The following is a 27,869-nucleotide window of genomic DNA, read 5'->3' on the forward strand; positions in this document are numbered from 1 at the left end:
TTAATGTAACGCCCACTGTAAAATAAAGTAAACCAAGTCTTTTCAAAAGTAATTAATTTTTAATTTGTATTGTTCATTTTTACGAGAAAAATTAAACTGAAATTGTACTATTTCACCAACCAACTGCGCAGCCGTAAGTTTTGTCGAAGAGGCAAACAAGCAGGCGCGGCACGACAGGATTACGGCAACAGCGACTGGTGCGCATGCGTACTTGCATGTTTTGATTTTCGACACTACGTTACGCCACACGGCAGTGAGCAAAGCGTGAACGCGGACAAGGTGGAAGAGGAGAACAGAAGATCCGCGCTCGTTCAAGCTGCTCCGTTTTAAGACGTTCACATGTCAGTATGAATCAGACAGCCTCTGAGATTTAATGCGCTACTTACAAGCTGCTGTTTGTTTCCCCTCAACACTTCCACCGTTTCTTTCTTTGATTCCAGAGACGCGACCGGCCACGTCTGTTTGCGACATGGCAAACCCTTTAAAGGGTGAAGTTATCAAACTGTACAAAACCGTAAGTTCTGTTTATTCATTTCTGACTGCTGGTGGTTGTCGTGGAGACAATTAGACACACAAACATGTTTCATATTTGAATGTCTTGCATTTCTTAGGATTTACTTGGAAATGATCTCTGAATTAGGTGTTTTGAGATGTAAACTTGCCTATATAGTGACTTGGCCTACATCATAATGTGGTGTGTGAAAATTATTCACGTTAAAATATGTTTTCCCTTGATAAAAGAGCAAACTTAATATAAACCACGAAACTATTAGGAGGCTTTTAAGGTGAAACTGACCAATAAAAGGAAGGAGTCTTGAATGAACTTTTATTTGTCAAAGTGAATGTGAAATCTGCAACCAACACTTTGATCAAAACCAAGTCAGTTCTCCTTTTTTACCAGTTTCTGTCTATATTTGGCGTCTTCTTCTTCTTCCATCTCAAATGTGTGTAAAGGAACTATTTCCAGATTGGTATTATCTTTCTTGAAATCAAGCTCATCTTCAAAATGAAGTTTCATGTTTGATTTAATCCTATGCATTTTCTTTTAAGCTGTAATAATGATCTATATCATTCACTCATGAACTATATTTTGAAATCCGAGGCCAGAGCAAACAGTTGAGCAGTCTCAGAAAATACCCCAAAAAAGTAGTGTGACTCCCGGACCACGCGTTGCAACTGTGGTTGACAAATTACCCTGCCTGTCTTTGTTTGTTGTAGATTTTGCTCCAGTGTCCAGGTTTTGCTGACTACACACTCATTCATTTTGTTCAGCCTAATGTGTTGTTGCTTCCTCCTCTGGTTGTTGGTCCTACAGAAGGTTGTTAGATCAAGGGTGATTCAATTGCCAAGTAGCACCTTCCTTGCTCAAATTTTGCCCCCAGACTACATGAATGCAGCTATTGAACAGACCGAATGATGACCTGGGAGTTCACAGAACCATAGCTCCATACTTACCTTCGGTTTGGTCAAAAAGAACGAAACGCTCTGAAGTAAAACATCTCATTTGACGTTTTGTTCTCATTTTCCAGCTGCTGTATCTTGGCCGTGAGTACCCAAAAGGAGCAGCTTATTTCAGAGAACGACTAAAGCATGCGTTTATGAAGAACAAAGATGAGACTGACCCTGAGAAAATCAAACAGATGGTTGCCAGAGGAAACCATGTCATCAAAGAGCTGGAGGCCCTTTATTTCCTCAGAAAATATCGGGCCATGAAGAAGCGCTACTATGACCCCGAGGAATGACAATAAACTATATTTTTCATACAAAAGAGACGTGGGGACGAGGAGAGATGAGCTGCAATGCAATTACTGTTTTCTTCACATTGTTAAATAAGCCCTACTAAGTAAATATCTGAATGTCCTCTGCAGGAAACTCCAAAAGTTGGTTTTCAAAAAATCTCCTTTTTACATTTTTCAGATTTTTTTTTTTTTTTTTTTTTACTAAAAATGTATGTAACTTTAAAATCTAAGACTGAACAAACATAGCTTTAGATGATGAAGCCTCTTCTTGACTTAGTATGTCAATGTGGCCTGAATATCTGATCTCTGTCTCCACTGGCCAGAAATCATTTCTCCTGAAGCCGTTCAGGTTGTGCACTAGACCTTGGACTCCAGTTAAGCTTAAGTTTTGGTGCAATCAGGCTTTCTTTATATATATTTTTAACTCACGTTCTTGTTTTGGTCAGAATGTAATTATTAAGACTAAAGAGCCATGTGACCTCTGTTATCAGTGCATTGTTAAACTGAAATGTCTGCCTTTTGTATAATGACGTGCTTTGAGTTGTAATGCAGTTCTGTATTAACACATATTTATATGAATGTGGTCCAGTTGCTTGAAAAGTTAATGTCCTTTTCTGTATCAAAGGACTATTCACAAGTAATAAATGTTTTTAATGCTAAAATATTGAACCCATTTCAATTCAAAAACAGCTAAGAAAAAATTATCTGTCTCATAATATACAGTCATAACATGATGAGTTTTAAAAAATATCTAAAAAACACAAGTTACATACAGCAGCATCAATTCAGTCTGGATTTCCTAACACCAATTTACAACACCAAATGCTGTGAAATTCCAATTTTTGTTTTATTTTTAGAGTGTGAAGTAGCTTTGAGGACTTAATGGACTTTTAATTCATCTGTCAAGTTACAACCACAGTTATATCTATTTTATTCCAATTTTATGTGAAAAACTAAAAAGATAGTAGAGCAAAAAGTAAATGACAAAAAGCATGAAACCTTTGACAAAAAAAGCATAAACATATATTCTTCTGTAGGGTGTTGTGGCAAAAAAAGATCAAATATATGTTACTTGTACTTTTAGTGTTAATAATGTGGAAATTTAACACACAAACTGTTGAGACTTGCATTTGTTATTATAGCTGTATTTAAAGATATTAGATGAGCCATCATAAGTCGCACATTTTCGACCCCTGGTCCATCACAGTTTATGAAAAAACCAGGGGTCTAGTAGAGGAAAGCAGGGTTTGCACAGTGTCAATGAAGCAGTGATGGGACTTTCTGACCAAATCTATCCCATCAGGGCTCATGCTATCCTGCAGAACGTGGATGAGTGTGGAGTGAAACTCGCTGCCTGCTGCATGGTCAGTGGAAAAAGCTTCACTTTTCTCAGTGATCTCCAGTTGCCTACTCCTCTGTGAACCCATGAAGTAAGTATTCCAAGAGTCTTCAGGTACAAGGTTGACTTTAAGATGCTCACAGCCCTAGCAGAGAAAATGAACACGCAGATGAGTACAACAGAACAATTAAGATGTACTATACTGGGTTATATAGTCTTTCCTATTCTTGGCTTTTGAACTTTTCCACTATTTGTCACACACCAGCTAAATCGCTAAATATATTTGGGAGCATTTTATGCTCCCAGAAAGTAGAGCACAACTGTAAAGTGCAGGTGTTTATATCCTAACTGTGCTTGGAGTATCTCCACAAGTTGATCCCCGACCCTAAAACCGAAGTCAATTAAGTGAACCAGACATGTTGCTGGTGATTAATGAAGGAAAAGGAATGAGTTTCTGTTCAGGCTGGACAATAATAAGTAATTATTGATTATTTTTTTGTTTTAAATATCTGAAATATTGCCAACCTGGTGGCATAATCTTTCCCATTTTATCTGCAGTTTTCACTCCAGTATGTCATGAGGCACAGTGGCGAAACATGAAACTGCTGCTGTGTATGTTACTCAGCAGGTTGTTGCAAAGTAACCAGTGAGTGAGTTGGTAGATGCCGCCCAAACTTGCTTAGCTGGCAGTGAGAGGTTGAGCAGCTAAAGCCTTTCACTCTGCCTACATCCCCCAGAATGCTGAGCGGTTTTGGATTGGAGTTCAGTGAATTTTCTATATATTGAAAATTCCATCAGATGTATTATCTAAAGATAATGATCCCGTTTCTTTCGCAATTTATGTATCATTACTGATGTATTGTCCAGCCTTAGCACATGTCCAGCACTTTGAGCTGCTTTTTATAATCAATTTTATTTATAATAAAATCAGTTGATTGATTGATTTACGTCATCGCTAAAGAAAAATAAAAGTTCCAGTGAATAAAAATACCAGAAGGACCAGATTCTCCTCTCCACATGTGGCGTTCCACTTGCTCCAGGAAAAAGCACAAGCTGATGCAGAGAGGGCCATCTGGTCATAAGCAAACTGTTCTATAAGTGGGTTCTAAAAAGAGCAGAAAGAAGCAGAATATTTTCCGATCCCGTGAAGAACAAAATGTAATTTACTGACTTGCACAATCAAGTTAGGTCAGTTTCAATGTCGTGGGTCCCCCAATCTAGTGTTAGTCTAACTTTTTTTTTGGTATGAATCAAATGCTGTCCATCATTAAAGAGACCTTTAGGCACATTTTTTTTTACATTTTAACATAAAAAAAGAAAACATGGCAAGATGGAAATTTTCTCCAGTTAGTATGTTGCTCATTTTCTAGAAGTCTAACCCGCATAACCCATATAGCAAACACAAAAATCAGAGCATTCCTGTATCTTTTTTTTGACAAATTATCATATGAATTTGCTAAAGGACGCAGACCTTTGTGCAGACGCTGACGTATTTGTGCGTGTTCTCGTTAACAAAGATGTTGAGCCCTGCCTTGAGCATGGCTTTCTGCAGAGCTGGTGCGGTCATCCACTTCCCCACAAGGTCAGGGAGGCCTCTCTTCTGCGCCAGTTGCAGCATACACTGACTACCCTGTTCATCAAATTCATAACAAACAAACTATTAACGTTTTGTCCTTCTTAAAAAATTCACTATGTTTTCATTTACATCTTGCAAATAAAGTTATAAAATTGAACAATTTTTGTGAGAAACATTCTTATAAAGCAAAATAAAAGCCATTTAACTCATCTTTAAATATTTTCTCCAACAGCAGGTGAACAGAATAAAGCGTCTTGCCTTAATGGTGATGGAGATCTCAATGAGAGCCCCCTTGACAGTAAACATAGCTGAGTTTTGGCCCAGCGGCCGCAGCTCCCAGCCCCGAAAAGGAAAGTTGGCGAAGGTGTTGTGCATCAGTGCGAAGATCTGGAACGATTCCATCTCAAAGGAGATTTTGCCTTCTTCCTCCTCGTAGGAGACGTTGGTGATGCCGTCCTTTCGCCAGCTGGCATCTGAGTGTGCAGAAGTCACTATTAGTGGCTTTACAGTACAAAAAGCATTAATTCCTTTGGAACTTTTTCACATTTTGTTCCATTATATTGTAAAACTTAAGCGCATTGGATCAGGACTCTATGCAACAAATCAGCACAAATTGCACTATTGTGCAGAAGGACCTTTTCCCCTCGTATTCTATTATTGTAACGTAACGTATGAAAAGGTTCAAGAGGGATGAAAATTACTGTCCAGCTGGTTTCTGATGCATGTACCTTCAGCATTCCAGCGAGCCACAAGTGGCATTTCCATGAAGATAACCCACTCAGGAAGCACAATGGACACCCCAACTGGGGAGCACGCTTTAATTTGGGGTGTTTCTGATGGGTCATCGGAGGACTCCTCATTGTTGGGCCTTTTTATTGGGTAAGGGAACACCTTCAGGCCGTCCACCATCTAGAAGAACAAACCACTGATCGCTCAGGATCTGCTGAATTCAACCTGAGCTGAGGCTTTCAGCAGAAAAATCATCTTCTAATCACCTGCAGTATCGTGTACCCTTTTCTCCTGATAGGCTGAGGTGGGAGTTGAAGGAGATCATAGTAGAAAACTCCACCCAGGGTTGTGTACTGAACCAGATTTACAACCTCTGGGTCATTTTCTGGCTCTTCCAATTCAGGCACAGCTGAACTCAAATAGTTCAGCTGTGCCAAGCTGGGCCAAGATGGATCTTTGACTGTGGATAAAGAAGGTCCTTTTATTTCAAGGTGGAAAATTCCGTACGTTTTAAAGAGTACTGTCAACTTCTGAAGAAAATAAAAAAGATCTCATTTTAGAAATTCTAATCTACATCAATTTTTTTTTTTTTTTAATTCTTTACTTGGAGTAACACATGAAACCAGGCTGGAACTTTGACCACTGAGTACTTCTGTCTGTGTAGGTGTCATGCTTTCCTCTGAAGACGGCGGGCTGGTGCTTTTTCTGGACGGCTCACTGATTGGACTCGGGGGGGGACTGGGAATGGGAAGTTCACTGGTGCAATCAACAGCCTGCAGTGGGAAAAGGAAAGCAAGTCAACAGGTTTGGGTCGTCACAAAGTCATCTTTTGGAAGGAACATGGCCGCTGCTTTGACAAATCAGGAAGAACAGAAATCACACTGCAGTGTAAAAAGAAACAGTTTCAGCAAATCTATGAGTAATACTTAAAACTCTCCCACTCTTCCTACTGTGAGCCATGCAGAGGTTTTATTGGACAAGAACTCAAAGCTGAAAGGCATACTACGTGGACAGCTTAATATTTGTAGTATGCTTCCTAAACTCAATGAAATTAAGACACTATTAACACATTCACACCTTTAAACTGAGGGTGAAAGAGCATCTTAAGAGGTATCAGGTTTAGAAGCAGCCATGTTCATTTCCCGAAGGTTTTGCTCGCATTCTGCTCTCGTATCCCTTGTTTCATCGATTGATGATGTACTGGATGACTTCCTGTATCGACACTGTCACATCTTTATGTGGTTAAAAGTCCATCTGGGGACATGCATTGCAACTTAGCTAAGGCTATAAATATTAGTGTTTAGTAAATACTTGTCTCTATTAAAATAAACAATAAACAGTTGAAATGAAAATATTGCTAAAGCAGGAGCTGATTTGTTTGACCAACCTGGGTTTCCTCGGGCTCCTGGAAGGGCGGTGGAATCTCCTCCACTATCGGCTTCGCAGGTGGATGCCTGAGCCTGGACAGTATTGACAGATGGTCATAGTGGGCGTGGAGGATCCGCACGGCGATGTCGCTCACAGCCAGCTCCCCGGGAAGCTTAAAGCTCAGGCCAGCTTCCTTGAAGTCGAAACCTGTAAAGCTAAAAACAGGAAATCCAAACCCATGAGTGTGTCAGTGTGACAGACAAATAATGGAAATATTCCCAACCGATTCACACACTCACCTTGGATTTTTGAAGAGGTTGGCCCAGAGACACAGCGTCACATTCTTATGTTTGGATACAGTCTGCATGTTCCTTGTGTCAGGGTCAATGTTGTCGCTTGCTCCCTGTGACCAAAACGAAACAGAAGGATTCGGAAAAACAAGTTTCCACATAGTGGGCTCTTCATTTGCTGACATAAATGAAGCTTATTTTTCATCCTACCTTGAGGAGCTTCTCAGCTATGAATAGGTGCTTCGCATGGAGAATCTCCTGGACTTCCATGAGAGCATCGCAGTACTTTGGGACCAACTCTGGATCTTTGCCCTCTTTCACAAGCTCATCCAGCGCTGCAATAAGCTATAAATATAACCCCTGCTATTACAGAGCCTTGCAAAAACATTGTCATTCTTGAACTGTTTCACATGCTTTCACATTACATCCACAAACTTTCAATGTGTTTTATTGGAATTTTAGAAGATTGACAAACACAGTAAAGCATGATTATGAAAAGAATGGAAAATGATACATGGTTTTTAATATGTGGTCTCCCTGAGTCAACACTGTAAATGTAAACACTGTGTAAAGGTGTCTGATATGGATACACACCTTTACTGCTGCGTTGCATAGTTCAAGCTCCTCTCCGATGTCGGAGTCTGAGTAATCCTTCCACAAGGTGACAAATGTATTGACCGCCCGCTGGTCCTTTGCATCTGGGACTCCATCGCAAAGCATGTATCTCTCCCACTGAGCGCAAAGATTGTACAGCAATCGCTATGCTTAACTGTCAGGAATGATCACACTTAAATAATTTAGTCAATATAATTTGCATACTTTATATGCAGAGATACCTAAAAACAAATCTCAAGCTATGAAAAGTAAGTCTTTTTTATATTTAAATGTTGAAAAGAATCAGATTATTATTGTGAACTTTACCTCTGCCTTTTCTGCAGCACCAACCTTCCATTTGGTTATTGCTGAGTAGTTGTCCTCCAGCAGATGGCGCAGTTCAGTAAGCTCTAAGTCTCTGTTCTGCTCTGCCTGTCAGCAGGAGTATGACATTATTTTACACTGTGTGCAGAAATCAAAGTTCCATGCAGTTGTGCAGAACACCAGTCTTATTTCAGCGAATTAGGAATAGAATAGAAATATTGCACCAAAGTTTGGAGTTTATTCTGCTAGGATCTTACCTTTTCCTCGAGCTTTTGTATCTCCTCCAGCTTTCTCTCTCTTTCCAGTCTCTCCTGTTCTTCTTTTTCAGCTTGCAGCCGGGCTGCCTCTGAAGACCAACAGGACACCAAACAAATGTAAGAGTCACGTCACCTCTGCCAATTAAAAGAAGATTTTTACATTCATGACATAATGAGAATTAGGAATTTAATCATTTTGAAACCTTTTTCTTGTTTAGGTCAAAACTGCTTCTGTTTTTTGAATGACAGTTTTTTCTACAAATTTCAAAGTTTACATACTGTAAGATTACTAAACAGCCTGGGAAAGTCCAAACAGTTTCTGTAGAATTTACCAATTCAAAACTAAGACTTTTAAAAACTATTATGAATTAAGTTTAAGATCTGTGTCAGGACATAAATGTAGAAAATGTCTCATTGCTTCTGCCCTTCAAAGTATCTGTAAACTGCAGGGAAGTTTATTTATGAGTTAAGGTTTAAAATAAAATGTTGAATGCTTTAAAATAGCTACCTTCATAATAAAGGCAATAACTAAAGCTACATTTATTGTAACTATAAAAGATATAATATAAGAATTACCTGCTTCCTCTTGCTGCTTCTTTAACCTCTCTGCTTTAGTCATCTTGACTTTCTTCTAGAAACATCCAAAATGAGAATATTTAACATAGAAAGCTAACTGCTTTATTCTATCTAGAGACTGGATAGTGTTAGAAAATGTTAAATTAAAGAAAGTACAGGGGTGAAAGGTATTTATTGTGAGCTTAAATGGACTAACCGTGTGCTTCCAGCACATACCTTTTTGTTCTTGGGTGGCTATCATTCGCGAAAAAGAAAGTTACAAAGGGACATGCAAGAAAAAAATGAAATCAAGGTTTAACATCAGACATCAGGATTTGAAGAAGACCATTTTTACACGTAAGATTCCAAGGTCCAGAAAACCACAGCAGAGAACACACAAAGAGGTAGACAAAGACAGCATTATCTCCAGATAATACTTTAGTTTAAGAGATCTTTTTCATGCCAAGTCTGGAGACACTCTACAAGATAAAAAGATTTTAAACAAACAGACAAGTTTGTGTCTACCTTACATAAAAAGTTAAAACTTTAAAGTTTTCCATTTTATTGCATCATATCTACAAACTTTCTTGTATGTTAATGGTATTTTATGTAACTTGACACTACATTACTACTTTAGTACAATTTAAAAATTTTTTTTTTTTTAAATTCGATAGAAAAACTGAATTTTTTCTATTGAAAAATTCAGTCATCTGCTTTTTTATCAGGATTTTAAAAAAGCATCCTGATATCAAGATGCTTTTTTAAAATTCTGTTAAACTGATTCAAAGGAAGTGACTGACCAACTGTTGTGCTCTGAGTTTTCTTTCACCTTCAGGAATACTTTTGCAGGGCAGCATTTTTATTTGGAAAAAATAGTGAGAAAACAATAGTGACCTTTTGACCCATCTAAAAATGTGAACTCCACCGGAAGTCACGTAAAACACGTCCTGACAAAAACAGTCGAAATATGAATCGTTTTCAATAGACAAAGCTTGTCAAAACTTACCATTTTGAATGCAAGACAAATCTCATGTGTACAGGTAACCACAGCAACCGCTGAGCATGCGTAGTTGTGTCTTTTTAATTTGTGACGTAGCGACGCGCTGAGGGCAACAGCACTGAAATATCCACAACTGGTCCGCTTGAAGTTTTTTTTTTTTTTTTTTTTTTTTTTTTTTTATTGCCATACGTCCGCTCACATTGAAATAAATACGATGATTGAAATGCACAAACGTAAACGCGCAGCGGTCGCTTGGACGATGCGTTAACGCAGTCGCCATTTTGGTACGGGCACCCTTCTCTTCAGGAAGCACGGAAATCTGCTGCTGCATTGGGCTTTCTACAATAATTATTCGCAATTAACTGTTTATTTAGTTTGACGTGTGGCATAAAGGCGGATATACGTTTCAATACTAACAGGAAAAAAAATCTGTAAAATACTATATCTTGTCAATAATACCAAGAGTAATAACAACTGATGTAATTGATAATATGCCAACATCCAAAATTTACCCGCCTGTTAAAGCTGTATGATCTCCCAGTAGCATCCCCTCAAAGCAGCAGAAAAAGTAGAACTTTAATTTGTCTGGTTGATAAATGTATGCAAAAAATATATGACAAACAAATAACAAAAACGCAGATTAAAAAGCATCAGAAAACTGGATTAGGATCAGAGTCCAATCTTTATTTGCAACATTCACAAAAGGGCCGCAAAAATATTCAAGTTTTGGTTTTAGCTTTAAAACTCTGTGGCACTTGTTGAATCTGCCTCATCGGTTCTCTGAGCCTAATAAATGCTTTGGACGCAAAGTCGCAGGCAGGCTCAACATTAACAGAATGCTTTCAGCTTGCTATGTGAACACTCACAGGGTTCTAGAGTCCCTTTTTTTTAAAATATGTGCACACAATTAATTCAGCCCAAAGAGCAGCACGCCAAATAAAAATAGAAACACTTAAATATTTTCATGAACACACAAGTGAACAAAATGTACATTTAAATCTATGGCAGCGACTCTTCATCGCAGCTCCGTTAGTTCATGTGGTGATTGCTTTCTGGATGTGTCCTCCCAAGCTGTGGGTATTAAAAAGAGCAGCCTGCTGACACGTTTTCTCTACATGCAACAAAACTACATTACATTCATATTTGGTTAACAGAACTATTTAGTAAATCTAACACAAGCGTACATTTAATCAGAGAAGCAGAAGAGCAAGAGTTGTGTGCTGCTGCATAGTTACACGATCACATCAACACTCCTGCTCAAAGGATGGTAAAGTGCTCACAATCTCATCTGCTTAAAGGCAACAACAGAAATTTAACACAGACTATTCAACAATAGTTTTCCCGGCTTACGACTCAATTTTTTTTTCAAAAGTATTCGTACCCCTTGAACTTTTTCTCCATTGAGATTTAAAAAAAAAAAAATCTGAGATCAACACAAAGTACTGCAAAATTCTGAAAGGAAAATTATAAATGTTATTCCAATTTGGTTACTAACTACATTTTTAAGCATAACCCCTGAATGAAACACTTTATTACCATTTGCTTTGAGAACTGACCTATTTGATTAATCTCAGTATGAAGGTTTGTTGGAGGAAATTAGTGAAGGGATAAAGTTGGAAAACATTTAAAGCAGAGCTCAGTTACATAACTCCATCCCACGTCTCACAGAGCTCTGTTCAATCTGTTATCCGATAAATAAAAATTCCTACACTCTTAAGCTACATAAACATCCCAAGGAATGGCCATCCATCTGAACCAACAGTGCATGAAAGGAGCGCATTAAAAGACAAAAAGGCTCTGTAACTTGGGAGGAGCTCCTGAGATCTGGTGTGGTCTATCACATACATCCCCACCAAAATTCATCAAGGTTTGTAGCTGCAGTGAAAGAAAAACTCAAAGGGTATGAATACTTTCATAACACAGTGTACAGAAACCACTTCGTCAGGCAAACTGAAATCGATTCTTTGTTTTCAGGTCGGCTTAGGAGATTCATTAGACTCCACCGCAAAGTTGATCAAATCAGAAAGTCATGCCTCCAGTTCTTTGAACTGCTTTTATGGCACATTATTGCACTCAGTTTAAATCAGTGGAGAGGGTCTGTCCCTCATTCTGCATGCAGCAATGGGGGGAGGGGGTCAGTGAGTGCAGGGAACTGTAACACAGTCAGATAAAGCATGTAAAGGTAACCGTTTTGAAGCCGAAGCTCATCACCAACATCCCACCAGAGATCATTCACAGGTCATCTGCCACACAAAATTACAAGATTTTTTTTTTTCTATTTTTTTTTTTGCAAACCAAGATGGAAAAACAATCACAACATGTTGCGACTGGTTCAGTCTCACTTGTAGTCATTAGGATTTAAAGCCACAGTACGGTAATCTCTCCCTGAAACCCAACACAAACACACTTCTACTTTTGAACAGAGCCCTATTGTAGATAGAAATGCAGTCTCACTCAGAGCAACCGGTGCTAAAATTGCTTGTAAACGTGTTTCGCTGCAAGATTCGGCCAAACGCGATAAAAAAGAGTCAACAAAAGCAGCTGGAGTCAAACATGCTTCCCTCTTCAAAAGAAAGAACTCTAGGGCACATGAGCGGCAGCTTAGATGGGCTTGTAAAGCAAAGAGGTGACGTATTTCTTCTTGTATCTGTGAGTAGCGCTCAGGACCATCACTCCGTCCTGCACACAGGGAGAAAACACATTAAGGGAAAACTGTATCAGCTTAAAGCCAAGAAAAAACAAGTGACGACTGAAGAATTTTATGTAGCAGTGCCCAAGACAAAATGGCACAGACACTAATTGCTTTTAAGATACCAGTCATAAATGGAGTAGTATTCATAACCCTCTTTTTCACATCATAACAAAAATCGTTGTTAGGTTTTATTGAGATTTTATGTGATAAACTAAGAAAAGCTAGTGTATTATTGAAAAAAATATTATGGTTTCTCTGCAACAGATTGGCGACCTGTCCAGGGTGACCCCGCCTCTCGCCCAGAACGTTATCTAGTGATAGGTACAAACACCTCCCGACCCCACAGGGGACAAGGCTGTTAGAAAATGGATGGATGGATTATGGTTTCTAACATTTTTGATGTGATTCCATAGAAAAAACATTTTTGGCAAATTTTTTTTTTGACACCAGTTTTTGATTTTTTGGATTTTTAACGTGAATATTTTTGCGAGCCACTCTGTTTAATTGAAAACAGTCACAACAAAAAGAGAATCAGCAGTTCTGGTTTAATTGAAGCAACACCATCAAAGAAAATAACATTGAGTGTAGTATTTCATATAATATCGAACTTAGCTGCGAGTAAACCTACCTTTATTGATAGAGCATAAAGGTGATTAAGCATGACATGGTTGGGTTCAGGCAGCAGGGCAGGATCACACTGATGGAGAGAAAGAAAGATGGCAAAGAAAGGCATTAGTTAAGAAGCTGGAATGGGGTCAGGCTGAGTACTGAGACCACTGAAGACACTGACCGATACGTTGGTGTCTTTGTTGAGAATAACTTGAAGCAGGTGAGGAGGGAGTATGGGTGGCGCTTTGAAGTGCTCTTCTGGTCTAAAGATGTACTGTTCCTGGCCGTAAGGTCCTGGAGGGGAGCTCGACAAGTCTGTGAAGATACAACACAAACATTAAAATAAAGAAAATAGAATACTTATATCTGCTTGTTACCTGTGCTTGAGACAATTAAAAACAGTGTAAGAGGAAGCGACTGACTGAGAGCAGGCTAACCTGAAGTGTCGGAGCACTCCAGAGAGTCAACCTGCAGGGCGTCAAACACCTCAAAGTCCGACTTCTTCACAGTTATCAGGTTGTTGATGGTGCCCAGTTGGCTTGTTACCACGGGCTGCAAAGCAGATCGTAAACAGGCAGTGTTTAAGCTACGCCATTTCAAAGCTAAACAGATCCAGACAGCAGAACTAAGTCGCGCCAGAGAGCCAGAATCGTAAGTGCATGCAAAGCAGCAAGTTCATGTGGTAAACCAATATCCTGTGGTCAGTTTGTAGAGGCTCAGTGAGTAATTAGATTACATACTGTGAGCTCAATGGAGCAGTACAGAATAATCAGAAGGAGAAACGCACAAAATCTTAAATACACCTTTTTATTGCAAAAGCAATATCTAACCTAGGAAATCTTTTAACTAAACTATTAAAAAAAATTGTTTACACTAGATCAGTGCCAAACTAAAGGAAACATCTACACGTCCCATTACATCAAATGTAACTGAGGCAATACTTTATTATGTAATCCTGCGTCAGTCCCAGCGTCTAATTAGTAAATGTTAACTTCCAGTTTCCCTGATATGACAAGACAAAAGGTCTCTTAGCCCCTCTTCAATATGGGAAAGAAGAGAGAACATGCCATTCAAATAGGATCTGTGTTGATTCTCAATTTGGGGATAGGCCGTGAGAAATTAAGTCACTCGTCTAAATCTGTATACATCCACAGTCAGAGTACTGATTAAAAAATTTAAAACAACTGGAGCTGTGACAAAAAAAAAAAAAAACTATTAGACCTAAATTCAACTCATTATCTACATCACAAATGATTATTTTCAGGGCATAATATAAAAAAAAATCTATCCAGCACAAATACAAATGTATAATTTTCTTTAAACAACAAAGTTTTGACAGTTTTGTGGGAAGGAAGTAAGAATGAACCTTTTAACAGAAAACCTCCACAAGTGTGTGTGATGGTGTGAAGCCAAGGATCAATTTATGAATAAAAATTCCCCCGCCCTACTGCTGGGTAGAATGGAGGACCTGTGATGCTATGGGTTTTATCATCCCATCTTCTAATAAAATATAAGCAAGAATTAATCAACCTGAAAGTCTTTCTAAAATAGGATCACATACATTTCTGTCATCACTCTTTCACTATTATTGTATGTTCGACGCATCACAAAGAGTGCTGCCAAATATCCACCTGTCCTCACCTCAACTATGGTGCACACTGTGCTCAGGGTTTAATTTCACATTCCTATTTATCAACACAAAGAGCCTTGTCCTGCTGGAGCCGGTGGCAGTGTTAGGCGATTAAACACGTGGAGGTAAGAAAATAGAAGCAGCAAACCTGGACACCTCCCTGTGTTTGTCTTTCTCATCTCATTAGAACAGAAGTTAGTGGACCATCAAATATGAGCCTAAATAAGCAATGTTTAGTCTCACTCATAACTGGGTTCTAATGCAATAAAAAATCATTTCTTTGTATTTCATTTTAAGCATTTCCTGAAAATGTGGTGGAGCCATGTTTTGGGTTTCTGTGTCGTTATCTTGTGGACACAAATGAGTAAAAAGAGGATTACAAAAACATCCAAAAAGAACAGTCATCTGATCACCTCATAAAATAAAGAAAATAACATTAATTCACTTCCTTCCTTACTCCATGCAAACAAGTCATTGCAATCGCCTTTAATCTGAAATTACTTCATTGAAGTTCATGGCTGGCAAAAACTATTTCTTTGAACATTTGAAGCTCTCCCTCCCTCCCCCAGGTTCATATTTCTGATCAGTTTTAAAATACAAAGTGAGCCAATAGGTCTGATAACAAACTGAAAACCTGCAGAATAAATGTGCAAGTTTGTTGAAAGGACATGAGCACAAACAGCAAGGCTGTTGTACCTCAGAGGGATCATGGAGCCACTGTCCATCTACAAAAAACTTGTACTGGTGCTCTCCTTCAGGCAGGTCCAGAATGGCTACAAAGTCATTGTGGCTTTAAAGACAGAAAAGAAAAGGGAAAAAAAAATAGGAACATCAGTGCTATGCCAGAGTTTCTACTTGGGTGAATAAAATCTATATATGGCACTGATGCTAAATGTCACCCCAAGATTGATTCCAATAAAACAAAGTGAGACAACTAGAGCCAATTAATCCTCTTCACCTCTTATTTAGGGGTATCTTGTTGCTCCAGTTATTGAAGGAACCAGCTATATAGACTTCTTTACCCCCGCCGGCCCAGCGAATAACAGTGGGTCGAGCTTGAGGACCGGTTTTAACCAGGTCATCCAGATCGGGAGTGAATTCTTTGTCTCCTGAAGACTAAAAACAAACACATCTGGATGCTGTGTTGTTGTGAGAGATAGTTTGAAATGTGAGTCATGTATAAATAAAAACAACAACAAAAAAAAATCAGATATCTGACCACATCATCAGATGTATACCTTTGATTCAGGTCCATGAGTGTTAAAGATGTTGGGGTCATCTGTGCTATCCACCATCTTGCTGCTGGACTCCTGGTCCTTGTGGCTGCCGCTGCTGTCGGAGCGATGGGCTTTCCCATGGCGATCTCCAGACACTCGGTCACTTGTGTTACCCATGGTGCCTCACTACTCAGCGTGCCACTGGAGAAGCAAGACTATTTATTTTAGTAGGAATCCGCAGCATTAAATTAAGAAACTAAATGGAGCGGCTGGAAAACTATATCTAAGGTTGAAACAATAAATCAGATCAATCGTGATAAATCAATAAATGAAATAATCAACTAAGTTATTTAATCAATTAATCGCTAACTTGAGTATATGGACTCAAAAACCCTCCACTTGCTGCAACAAAAAAAAAAACATTCAGAGAAGTAAGTCATTTTGAATTTCAAATCTTTATATTCAGCCGGTTCAAATCCACTGAAGGAATGCTGTGTTACAGTTTTTTAGAAAATAAAATGTGTATTTTTTTAGTTACAAAAGAAGAACTGAATTATTTATTTTATTTTTCATATTTGAATGCATTTGTAATATTGTATCAAAAAGGTTTGAGTGGTTAAATAAAAAAATTTGTAGAATGTGACTATTTTCTTTATCCCAAAAAACTGTCAGAAAAATCAGTTTCTAAAATAATCATTAGTTGCATAATTAGATTTTCAGTCAGGCTGGACTATTACTATTCTGAGATGAATGAGATAAAACATTTAAATTATCTTATGGTACCAAGTTATGGTCTCGTGGTATCAATACATCCATGTCTTATGACTTCATTTCATATTGTCTAAGAAGAAAACGATAGGATACATTTCTTAAAGTTATCACAAAAATGCGAGATTACAAAGAAAAAAGGAAGCAATCAGGACTTGTTGCAGTTAAATTAAAAAGCAGGTGAGTGCTGTAATTAGTCCCTTCAACTATCTCTCAAGGAGCACAAAAGCTCTAATACCACATTAGTCATCCACTTCAGCCTCTCAAGGTTTTATTCTATGAGCCAATATGCTGCAGGGTTTGATTTTTGCCTTTGAAAACATTCCAGACTTTTCACTCGCCACATAAAGCTTTTTGTGGGAATGATCAAGCTGTTAGTTATGCAGTCTTATTCTGCACAGACAGATCTATGGTTTTGCTGTCACGGCGTATAATAGAGGTCATTCTCTGTGTAGTGGAAAAGTCAACAATCAGAGATTATGAACAGCCATAGGACCATAAAAGACATCAACAAATGATGACCTTGAGAAAAAAAAAAAAAGGTTTCACAGTTTGACAGCATTAACACAAACACGCTGTGTTAATAGTCAGATGTCATATTCAGTCTTTTTACATATGAAACATAAAACAACAAAGTTGCACTATCAAGTCAATCTAAATAACTTGATTCTAACAAGAATGGGCAAAGTGTCAGACTCCAAATGTCCAAATCTGGTAGAGACCACTAAACACTTGCAGCTTTAATCACAGTGAAAGGTCATTTAACAAATGATTAACACTTTGTGTACTTTCACACTTTTTTATTTTCCACTACTTTTGTAGTTATGCGCTGCTTTGGTGTTTGACTCAATAAATCCAAATAAAATCATTCACATTTGTGATGGTCACAGTGGGAAACAGGAAACTGTGAATAAGTAAGTTTTGTAACTTGCTAAGAAGCAATCTCAAACTACGAGGGTGTCATGTTCTTTCTTATCTTTGTCAGTAGACAGTCAGCTCATTGTGAAAGCTTGAAACATGACACTGACAGACAGATAGCTAGATACCAAACATGATATCACACCCGGAGTCTGCCAGTTCACAGCCCTGCTGGTATTCTCAAAATAATGCGATGGCAGCAGTATCTGATAAGCAGAGACAGCTTCCCTCAGCGCCCAGGTCGCATCAGTACACTGACAGATATGCTTTACTTGCGGAAATAAAGGAAATACAGACACATCTTATGCCCATCAACAGTTGGCAGAGTAAAGGCTTAAGGGCTTTGCAGAAAGGTTAAAGGACTTACAGAGAGTCCAGACAGATAAAGGCGGGTTACCGTGGCTCACAGCCTGTTTGCTGTGTCTGTGAACTTGGACTCGTTTGAGCAGATCCCACAACGAATCGTTGTGGGATCAGATAAGATCTCCCACACAGCACCGCCACTCAAACCCTACAGATGCAAGATCAAGAGATTAAATTCCCCGAACTAGATCAAAAACTTGAAAGAAAGCCTCCCATCTTGGCAGCCGGCGGAGTCTCCCTGCTGGATGTTCAGCTGTGCCCTCCCGCCTCCTCAGCTCACTCCGACAGAATATTTTTAGCTGTAGTCAAAGTCAGCTAGCTAACCGTCAGCAGGCAACGCACAGACATCTTGTTTACCAGCGCGGACAGAAGAAAACTCACAGTGACTATGAGAACCAGCAGTCCGCCAGGTAGAAGTCAGACACTCACCGACACCAGCCGCTGCTCTTCTGTACTGCAGGAGGAATGTGTGCCCCTCTTCTGCTCCGGTCAACCCTCCATCCACAACTGCAGCGAAGCGGAGCGGTGCCCCAACTACGTCTAGCGCGCAAGACAAAACGGAGCCTGTGGTTAACCAATCAGGACCGAGAAAGCATGTAGCGTCGTCTTCTTCTTCGTCTTTTTTTATGGCGGTTGGCAAGCAACTTATTGATGTGCATTACCGCCATCTACTGGAATGAAGTGTAGATAGGATGCTACACACACACACATATATATATATACAGCATTTTCCCATAAAAGAAAACATAAAAAAATTATAAAATCAATAAAAATAATTCAATATGTAAGATTTATATCTTTTCTATCAATTTCGTTTTCTTAAGGTAATTAATTAAATAACAAAAATATTCAGAAGTAGAAATTTGCATAGTGTCATCAACGGAAATGTATTTTATTGCGGAGGCACACAACATCTGATATGTATTATTGTATCTAATCGCCACAGAATTGATAATTGGTCATAGTACAAACATGGGGTTTCTGCGTCGGTATATAAAATGATTAAGTTTGGATTCTGTATGTAAAATAAATACGTTAAATTTCTATGTAGATAACATTCTTACTGCGGAATATCTTCAGTGTTTGAAGCACATTAAAAAACATTTTGGGTTTCAGTTGAATAGATTAAGAACACGTTGAAGAGTAATGATTTATACCTTTTCCTGTAGTGCTACTGAAAAAGTTCATAGAATAAATATTTTGCTCCTCATACTTCGGCTGGAAAAGTTCTCAGAGCTGAACCACAAATAATCTTGAGGTGGCATATGTAAATCAAAGCTCTTGAAAGATTTCTAGAAGTTCCATTTAATTTTGTCATTGAAGTGAAAGTGTGAATTTAAGTCAGAGAAAAAATGTATAAAAAAAATAATAAAAAATTTTTTGAACCCCTGCTATTCTTTTAAACAACTCAAAGATCAGCAGTTGTTTTTTTTTTTGGTTCGTCTTTTGTTATTGCAGTTTTTGAAGCACCTATGTGCCTGGATATGATGCTCACAAGTGTAAGAAAAATAACATCCAAGCACTTGAATATATTACAGACAGTGCTTCTCTTCGTGCGACCTGCAGCAAACAAGTGTATTTTATAGAAGCCTTTGTGTCATTTGGTAACTATAAAATTGCATGAATAAAGAACATGAGAAGCTCCTTAATGGTCTATTCTCTACAGAACTGATTTTTTAACCCTTCAAATTTAAGGCCATAAACGGTGACTTCTGTTTTTTCTGCAGTCAACAGGAGAAAATTCTGCCCTGTTGACTCATTGTTATAATTGAAGGTTGAGTGTTTGTCATGAACGAATATCTCAAATTTTAAATTCTATTTCAAACTGACAAAATAAAGTGGGTTTTGTAAAAACAGATAAGATATTTGGTGCATGCTTTTATTTTCAGTAAAGATGTAATTGTGGCTTACTGGTGGGCTCACAAGTAACTGCTTGTTACCCATCAGGTCTGATAATACAGGAAATGTGCCAACATGCCACTTTCAGGTGCAATTGCTTCATAATTTCTACCCCATCCAGCTCTAGGACCAAAGCTCTGAGGACAACACATCAGAGGGAAACACTCTTTCAATTCCATCACATTTATTTACTCTTAATTACATGTCTCCATGCAATATAAAGCTTTTATGCAACTGGTATTGTTCTGTTACAAAGTTAAAAAATTTTCTTCCAATGGTTTACAATATTTTAGATAAAAACCAGAGTCTCCTGGTCTTTATCAACTTTGACATTCCACAAAAAATAAATATGCAATCCTGCAACTCAGTCCACCAAAAAAAAGTCCTGGACTTTTTCAATTAAGAAAAAGTCCAGGAAGTGAAAACAGCAGCCCTTTAAAATGCTATCAGACTGGGAAATAAAAAAAACAAAACAAAAAAAACCCACATTTTCTTACTAAAACCTTGTAAGCTATAATTCCATTAAGTTAAAGTCATGTTACAAAAAATAGCTAATACACAGAAATGTAAAGGGGTAGGGAAGAAACAATAAAATTAAAATGAATGAAAATGTGACAGAATGCACTGTAAACTGTTTAAATTAATTATAAAATGTTACACAGTAATCACATCTTAAAGAGAGCAACCAGAGCTGTCCACAAAATCTTCCAAACTGACCTACTATTAATTTCTTACCCTCAGTTTAGCAGCCTTTGTCAACAGTTTAAAACTATTTTTTTTTTCAGTTCAAGATAGCCAACAGAAATTGGCTGTTGGCTCATTTTGGTCTGCCAACATCACAGCACAGTATTATTATAAAAGCAAACCTAACATTTGTATGGAAAATCTTCTTGATTGACCCCAAAACTACTAACTGTTGATGTACTCAAAGCCCTGAAACCATAAAGAGATAATATTGTCATGTTTGCTTTAAAAACAACAACAAAAAAATTACTACTCATATTTTAGCTCTCTGAGATAACAAAAAGCTATCCCTGCTGTGCATGCTTACAGTTTTTCTGATTGAAAATAAGAGACACGAGACACAGTTTGATCTTTACAGGTTTTTCAGTCTATTGACAGTTTTTGTCACTCAGTCCAATAAATAAGCATACCTGAAAACATTTAGAGATACAGTACATAAATACAGTTCTAGCTAAAAAAAAACTCATCTCCGAGGTTTGCATCAAGAGGCTGTAAGGCACATGTAAATAACTATGAAATACACAGGATTTCACATTGCACGAGAAGTGTGTCATTATGCACACACAGTTCCAGTGTTTATAGGTATGGATTTTTGAGGCCTAGTTCTGTTTAGCTGACAGCGGCTGGTTGGAGCCCTGCTTGTCTGAAGCTGATGTCTTTAGTAGGTGAGGTGTGTTTTTAAACTTAAAAGTGAGAAATTAGATCTCCAGTGTGTGGACAAGAGCACATTTAATCAAACTTAGTGTTACTTTTCTGATTGTGAGTCTAAGCATAGCTTAGGATACAATCCAACTTTTCCTGGAGAAAATATTTTCTTCACAAATCAAATTTATATATATATATATATATATATATATATATATATATATATATATATATATATATATATATATATATATATATATATATATATATATATATAAATTAAAAATAATCAGATTGTGTCTCTTTTTGTTGTTTCATCAAAACCTAAAACAAAGTCTCTTACATAAGACCATTTACTAGGTATTTTTTTAATCTACAGAAATGTCTTTGTCAAGCATTGTTTGTGGACTGTGTGCAAGGGAATGTGAAATGTGCAACCTTAAGACTAAAAATAAAGCATGCGCACCACAATTGATTTAAACACTACTGGCAGGCAATTCTTAAAACATACAAACAGCTTTCCGTCCAGTGAACTGATAAAGTCATGCGCTGTATGTTATGGAGAGTTCTTTGTTTTTCAAGTCTAACAAACACTTCTGAGTGTTCTTCCTCTGCAGCTCACAGTTGTCATTTTGAGAGCCCCAAGCCAGTCTTCATGTACTCGTAAACCACATAGCTAATGCTGACAGCTGGAATGACTTTCATGAAATTTGGCAGGATGCCCCTGTAGAGGCCAAAGAAACCATCTTTGGCGACAATAGTCCTCAGCAGAGAACTCATGGAGGGCTGGTCTGACACATCCAGGGACGCTGCAAAGAAAGGAAATGAAGCACACAATGAGAGCAACACTGCTGTCTGTCATCTATCAGAGAGTTACACTGGGAGGTGCGCTAAGCAAGTTCATAACAGTTTATGGTGAGCTGAGCCCTTGTATGACATTGTCAGTTGTTTTAGAGTTTACGACAATGTAAAAGGTGGTTTTCAAAAAGACGGTTCATTGAATCTTTTCATGAAGGGACATATGTTTAAATAAGGGATTCTCAGACAGATAGGAAGACCCTACTTCTGCCTCTCCCTACAAGAATGGAATAAACAAACAGATGGAGAGAGGAAATTGTGACGGTTTCCATCTCCCATGGGATATTTCTTATCCATGAAGCACCAATTCCAACTGTACATTTTGTACCATATTTTAAGTAATTTTGTGCTGTACTTCTAATCTTTTATTTAGTAGTTTGCTTAAAAAGCAAGAGATTTGGTTTCAATCGTCAGTAATAATCTGTCATATTTAAGAGAAAACTGGCTTTACTGGGAATCATACAAAAAATAAACAGACAGTAAAAGAATGTTTTCAGATAGTGAGTTTACACTGGAAAAGATTTTGGTTAAGTAAAGATAAAACAAGTCATATGCCAATGAAGACAAGGGTCTGTGTAAGCTTTACAATGTTGAATAGTTTGTTTGTGCCATTAAGCTAGCCAGAGTATCATTGTGTAACAAATTAAACTGATAGTTTTCAGGTTGAAAACATTTTTTTTTACTATCCTACATTAATAAAAACAAACAAAACAAAACAAAAAACAACTAAAAATTGTTCAGTTTAATCTATCTATTTCCTGAACACAAAATGGCTGCACGTCCCTAGTGCAGCTCTTTTGTTTGACGTTTGCATAAAATATTTGGGTATCTTTAAGAAAGTTTGACCCAATGTAAACGACTTGCTTATTCAGGAAAGTATTACAGTGATGGTCACGTTTAATGGCACCTACAGTGAAGATGTTTAAAAAGTTTTTAAATAAATCCGTCCTTTTCCCGCAGCAGAATGATCTCACACCAAAGCACAATGGCAATAATTATTAGCAATGCTGCTGCTAATAATCTGATGCATGGCTGCGAGAAGGACCTTGTACACTTTTCTCCTCTACGATTTCACAAGTGTGAAGCTTTCAACCAAAAGGAATCATTGACTATTCCTTTTAGCACAATCTCCTAAGATGGCCAAAGGTCATTCATCCCAAATAGTCATTTGGCTTGTAAATGATATCTTAAGGACACTTGATAGTCTAATGAGGTCACTTTTTGCTGCTGCTAAATGAGAATTGGATGTTTTTTTTTCTTTTCTTTACCTCTCATGCCATCCTGTTCAACTCTGTGTGGTGGCAAGATAAATATGGGTCATTATCCAGCTGAGTGGCCAGTGGCAATGACAAATGGACCTCTCCCCCCATGGTTAAAGGAGGTCAAAGATTATTTATTAATTTCAAAATTTGCACGAATTAAAAAAATGCTTCAGTCACTTAAAAAAGTAAGTAGTTATAGGCACCAATAATTGTGCCAATGGCATATGGTCTCTCCACTCTAACTTTTTTCAGATGTTGAATAAAAGTGCTGAGAAGTAATGCAACAAGAGTCTACAAGAAACAATAATCTACTATTGTTAGTCTTCAAGTTTTCATTTTCATCTTTACCCCTATCACACGACAGACTGGTGTTTACCTTGCGCCTGCATCCGTGTGCGTATCAGTGCCAGAGGATAGCTGGCGAGCTGGCCACATGTGCTGGAGACGGTCCCGCAGCCCAGCAACACCAGAACTCCAGGGTTGGCCGAATCTTTGGTGTGATGTGACAACCAAGTGTTCTTCAAAGTCTAAGACATGGGAGGACAAAAATGCTTAACTTGCAGCACAAAAATGAAACAACTGACTTTTGTTTTTCAGATTGTCATCCGTCTAGACATGCGAGGTAGCACACACCTCATAAACAGCGAGGTCTATCCCAGCGTAGGGAATGATGCCAATTAAGTTTGGAATGTAGCCCTTATAAAAAGCGATGACTCCCTCTTTCCTCAGGATCTTCTTGGCACAGTCAAACATTCCTGCATACTGGCCAGTTTTCCTCAAGGTCAACCGAGTCTTTAAAACCTTAACAAAAAGCAGAAGAAGTGGAATAAATCAACTAAAGAGTGAAAGATCTTGAATGGCGGTCTGACAAAGCAGTGGCTCATACCTCCATTGGGTAAATGGCTGTTTGTGCTGTGGCCCCTGCCATGGACCCCGCCATGAACCTCTTATGAGTTTCTATCTTCGTTCCCTCTGAAGTTAACAACTTCTTATACTGCAACAGAAAAAAAAGACAAAAGCCGACGTAACCACTAAATGTCATATGTATTTATAAATATAGTTACAGATATGTTTTAAGATGTGGGTCTGAACTTGTTCGTATGCCATGAATTTGATTGCAGTCTCGGGCGCAATCTTTAAAACGTTGATCCCATTTCCTCTCCAAAGTGATGTCAGACCTCCTTCCACAATCATCTGTCTGAACCCTCCAATCAGGCTTATCTTGTTAGCTGTGGACGAGTGAACCTGCAGCGTAAATACACACATTTAGCTAACTAGTTTCGCAGCAGCACATCTACTGTTCGATCAGCCTCTGGACTTAGCATTGCTAACCTGCATGAAGACCTTGAGTCTGTCCAGAGGGGCTGTACCCGTCCGAGAAACGGCACCTGCCACCGCACCTGCAACCAGCTGTTTCCACCACTCGTCTGACCGCTTCTCTTCCTCTGTGAACTCATCCGGGATGGACAGACTGTCACCAATGTCCAGCACCTAGAGGTTGAACAAGCATTTTCCACAATACTGTTGATCAAAATTACACATCGACCGATTTGGTTTATGTCAGCCATTACAGACAATCTTGTTAAAGCACATTTTAACAAGATTTAACAAGAACTGTTTATGCAGTTTATATAGTGCAAGTCAGAAGGTGAGACACTCAACAACAGTTCTTTTGTTCACACAGGCATGATCAGGAAAAAAAAACACCTTCAAAGACATTTAAAAACAAGAATTGAGTACTAAAGTTTGAATTTCTTGTGTATTTTCTCCAGTTCTCCATTTCAGTTCCAAAACCCGTCTTACAGTTCTGTTTGAACGTCCGACTATGTCTGGGATTTTGTCATGTAGCTGTTCATTTGAGGTAAATTTGGAGAATTTAGGGGTACACCAAGTTCTTTATTATTCTATACAATTACAAAACTCAACAGTACAACTGGAAGAAAAATAAGTCCTCAGCATTATTCTACCGTGTACTGAAGTTTCAAAACTCACGTCGTCTCCTTCAAGCACCCTTGTTCCCACTCTGACAATGTAAGTTAAACTTTACCTCCTCTGACCATAAAATGTTTCAGAAAGAAGTCGGCTTGTCTATGTGGGCAGCTGTAAACGTCAGCCTCTCACTCGCCTCACTGCAGACAGTGCTACTAGCATTCCAGTATCTTTCACTTCCTGATATACACTCTCATTAGATATGCTAAACAATTTCCTTTCACCTTAGACTAACACATTGGATCAAATAATTGATACTTTAGCACAGATGACTTTTCCTACTGGAGTAGGAAAAGTGAAGGTCTCTGGGATGACCTCTACCTAAATCTTACAAAAAATGTATGAACTTTGTTAAGCAGATGGTTCTGTAGTTGACAACAAATAAATACGAATGACCTCTAATGAGCCTGCACTTTAAATTGTTGAGTTAACAGCGGTTTCTTGCAAGAAAGGGACGGGCAACACTGTCTATGTAGTGAGTGAAAAAAAAATCTGCAAGCTCAACTTCTCCTTTCTGTTTTCACACTTGTGTAGCAACTATGTTTAAGTCTTGTCTGACAACATTTCCATAACCTTGAACGTAAAGTTTGAACCAGAAAGCCGAGACACCAGGAACCTCGCCCGGCTCCAGCAGTTTAAACTTGAAACAGCTCACGAAAAGGTGGGAGGAACAATAAGAAGGAGTTGTCCTTTGATTTGTGACCAGAGCTGTCTGAACCCTTGACTGACATGCTTAAGCTGATTTAGATAAACAAAGCTAATGTTTTCCCTGAAGCATGAAAGTGCATTAAACAAAAAGAGAAAGAGATAGAGAGAGAAAAACATTGTTCTGTGGCTATTTAATGCAAATCTGTTGGGAAACAAAAAAAGAGTGTTGCAGAGGCGGCTATCTGTCATGCAGTCATGGCTGTTGCACATTTTAGTCAAGAGAGGCTCTGTGAAGTATGGGTAGCAAACCAGTCCAAACAGTAGACCACTCCAATTTAGAAAGAAGCACAATAACAACCCCGGAGAGAAACACAACACGGTGCGGTGGCCTGATAGAGAGCTGCTCTCAATTGTGAACTGAAAACAAAAATCCATAATATCTAACTGAAGAGGAGTGGAGGACATGCGATTTATTCCACTGCAGTTGCCTCAGAGTGTGGGCAGAACGCGCCTCACAAAGTGTTTCTGTTCCAGGCTTACCGAGGAGTGCTTCCAGTAGCGGATGATCTCTTCCAGGTTGTAGGCAGGGTACAGCAGGAAGTGCTCCCTGAACTCGTTCCAGTCAACCGTCATGGTCCCATCGATGTCCATGCTGAGGAAACACAACCTTTTATTCTTTTTGTTCAATTGATATGTTTTAAACAGAAAAACGGCTTACGTTGGGAGCGTGCATGATTGCATTTAGAAAAACCTAGGTGGCAGTGCATGGAAGAGAAGGTCAAACCTTTGTAAAATTTTCTGGGCTTCCTGCCTGCTGACATGTATTCCCAACTCTGCAAGTGCCTGCTGGATCTCGGTGGCATCAATGCGCCCTGGCACACATTTAAAAAGGAAAGAGCACATGACATGTCATCATGCAAATGCCACGGCCACCTTTCAGTGACTCTCCATCGCTTACCGTCATTGTTTCTGTCCAGACTCTTGAAAGTCAGCAAGAGTTTCATCTCATGGTCCTTCAGGTATTTGGTGAACTCATTGAAGTCCAAAGATCCATCCTTGTTTTTGTCCCCCGACGACACAATTTTCTACAGGAAGAAACGAGGAGACATCTAGAATCAGTCAGGCCCGGCGTCAGTCGCACTCTCACCAAATGCCATCCTGGAATGAAACCTCGTGAAAGATCCACCCCAAGACTTGAAACTTATCTGGGTTACAGCGCACAGGATCCCTTGCCTCGAGTTACCTGTGCAGCGCCGTGGCGAAACATCCCCATCGCTTTGAGGCCCGCTCGTAACTCAGCCACATCCACCTTGCCATCTCTATTAGTGTCAAGTTTATCAAACAGAACCTGGTAGGACCGCTCACTGTCGGCATCCCAGCAACGGGCGCTTGACAGTAAAGACGTCCGTAGCGCTTGATACATCGCAGAGCTATTATAGAAGCAGCGTGCAGACGCGCAAGTCCGTCCTGCAAACCATAATCTGCTGATTAATCCATATTGACAATCATTCATTAATCCCACTTATAATCCACACGCGAACTCCTCGATGGCGATCACGGAAGGAGAGGGAAAAAAACGGTTCGCTGGTCACAGCAAGGGTTTTTTTTTGCAGTTCGCCTCCAACCAAGGTGTACTCTGCAGCCAGCGCTTGTAAGGAACTGCAGTGACCGAGGGCGGAGCTACTGCTGCTGCGTATCTTCTCGGTGCTCGCTGCGAGAAAAGCGGGAAGGATGGGTTGAAAAGTGGCCAAATAAAGCTCTTTCCGAATGAGCCGCGTTCACTGTGTATTGTTTAAATGAACTTTTATCTTTCGCCGCCGCTTTTTAGTGCGACGTGTTACCAAGCCTTTCTGAGG

At 38.8% G+C, this 27,869-nt stretch overlaps 3 protein-coding genes and 1 pseudogene across 5 annotated transcripts; 1 reads left to right on the forward strand and 3 right to left on the reverse strand.

The window, feature by feature from the left end:
• The first annotated feature begins 249 nt into the window (after window positions 1-249).
• On the forward strand, window positions 250-2,401 carry LOC129362298 (LYR motif-containing protein 5A-like). Its single transcript, XM_055033753.1, has 3 exons — window positions 250-341; window positions 441-514; window positions 1,530-2,401. The coding sequence occupies exons 2-3, from the start codon at window positions 470-472 to the stop codon at window positions 1,740-1,742; spliced, it is 258 nt and encodes an 85-aa protein (XP_054889728.1). The 5' UTR covers window positions 250-341; window positions 441-469; the 3' UTR covers window positions 1,743-2,401.
• Window positions 2,402-2,670: 269 nt separating this feature from the next.
• Window positions 2,671-9,824, reverse strand: dnai7 (dynein axonemal intermediate chain 7). Of its 2 annotated transcripts, XM_055033751.1 has the most exons (16): window positions 9,778-9,824; window positions 9,009-9,026; window positions 8,793-8,847; window positions 8,217-8,305; window positions 7,963-8,067; window positions 7,636-7,773; window positions 7,252-7,386; window positions 7,051-7,154; window positions 6,771-6,966; window positions 5,988-6,156; window positions 5,650-5,843; window positions 5,383-5,563; window positions 4,913-5,127; window positions 4,550-4,708; window positions 4,070-4,183; window positions 2,671-3,223 (listed from the first exon to the last, which is right to left on the reverse strand). In XM_055033751.1, the coding sequence occupies exons 1-16, from the start codon at window positions 9,778-9,780 to the stop codon at window positions 2,948-2,950; spliced, it is 2,151 nt and encodes a 716-aa protein (XP_054889726.1). In that variant the 5' UTR covers window positions 9,781-9,824; the 3' UTR covers window positions 2,671-2,947. The 2 variants fall into 2 exon arrangements, with proteins under 2 accessions (XP_054889726.1, XP_054889727.1); XM_055033752.1 differs by lacking the exon at window positions 9,778-9,824 and having other exon boundaries at window positions 8,989-9,021.
• A 605-nt stretch (window positions 9,825-10,429) lies between these two features.
• Window positions 10,430-18,541, reverse strand: prkab2 (protein kinase, AMP-activated, beta 2 non-catalytic subunit). 2 transcript variants are annotated; one of them, XM_055033582.1, is made up of 8 exons: window positions 18,398-18,541; window positions 15,941-16,120; window positions 15,661-15,818; window positions 15,399-15,492; window positions 13,510-13,624; window positions 13,254-13,387; window positions 13,092-13,160; window positions 10,430-12,450 (listed from the first exon to the last, which is right to left on the reverse strand). In XM_055033582.1, exons 2-8 carry the CDS (start codon window positions 16,094-16,096, stop codon window positions 12,373-12,375), a joined length of 804 nt encoding a protein of 267 aa, XP_054889557.1. In that variant the 5' UTR covers window positions 16,097-16,120; window positions 18,398-18,541; the 3' UTR covers window positions 10,430-12,372. The 2 variants fall into 2 exon arrangements, with proteins under 2 accessions (XP_054889557.1, XP_054889558.1); XM_055033583.1 differs by having other exon boundaries at window positions 18,350-18,541.
• Window positions 18,542-21,540: 2,999 nt separating this feature from the next.
• On the reverse strand, window positions 21,541-27,820 carry LOC129361983 (calcium-binding mitochondrial carrier protein SCaMC-1-like; annotated as a pseudogene).
• Between the last annotated feature and the right edge of the window lie 49 nt (window positions 27,821-27,869).

This window comes from Poeciliopsis prolifica, unplaced genomic scaffold, assembly GCF_027474105.1.
Source record: "Poeciliopsis prolifica strain line A6 unplaced genomic scaffold, Auburn_PproV2 SCAFFOLD008, whole genome shotgun sequence".
Taxonomy (NCBI): domain Eukaryota; kingdom Metazoa; phylum Chordata; class Actinopteri; order Cyprinodontiformes; family Poeciliidae; genus Poeciliopsis; species Poeciliopsis prolifica.

Bases quoted from the DNA above. Each gene is read 5' to 3' on its own strand.
- LOC129362298 (XM_055033753.1), top strand. From the start codon at position 470: ATGGCAAACCCTTTAAAGGGTGAAGTTATCAAACTGTACAAAACC. The intron at 515-1,529 runs GTAAGTTCTGTT...CTCATTTTCCAG, and splicing joins TTATCAAACTGTACAAAACC to CTGCTGTATCTTGGCCGTGA.
- dnai7 (XM_055033751.1), bottom strand. The intron at 7,387-7,635 runs GTGTGTATCCAT...TTATATTTATAG, and splicing joins TATGCAACGCAGCAGTAAAG to CTTATTGCAGCGCTGGATGA. The intron at 7,155-7,251 runs GTAGGATGAAAA...TTTTGGTCACAG, and splicing joins TAGCTGAGAAGCTCCTCAAG to GGAGCAAGCGACAACATTGA.
- prkab2 (XM_055033582.1), bottom strand. From the start codon at position 16,096: ATGGGTAACACAAGTGACCGAGTGTCTGGAGATCGCCATGGGAAAGCC. The intron at 13,625-15,398 runs GTACAACAGCCT...TCTGCTTTGCAG, and splicing joins GGCTCCATGATCCCTCTGAG to CCCGTGGTAACAAGCCAACT. The intron at 13,161-13,253 runs GTCAGTGTCTTC...TCTCTCCATCAG, and splicing joins ACAAAGACACCAACGTATCG to TGTGATCCTGCCCTGCTGCC.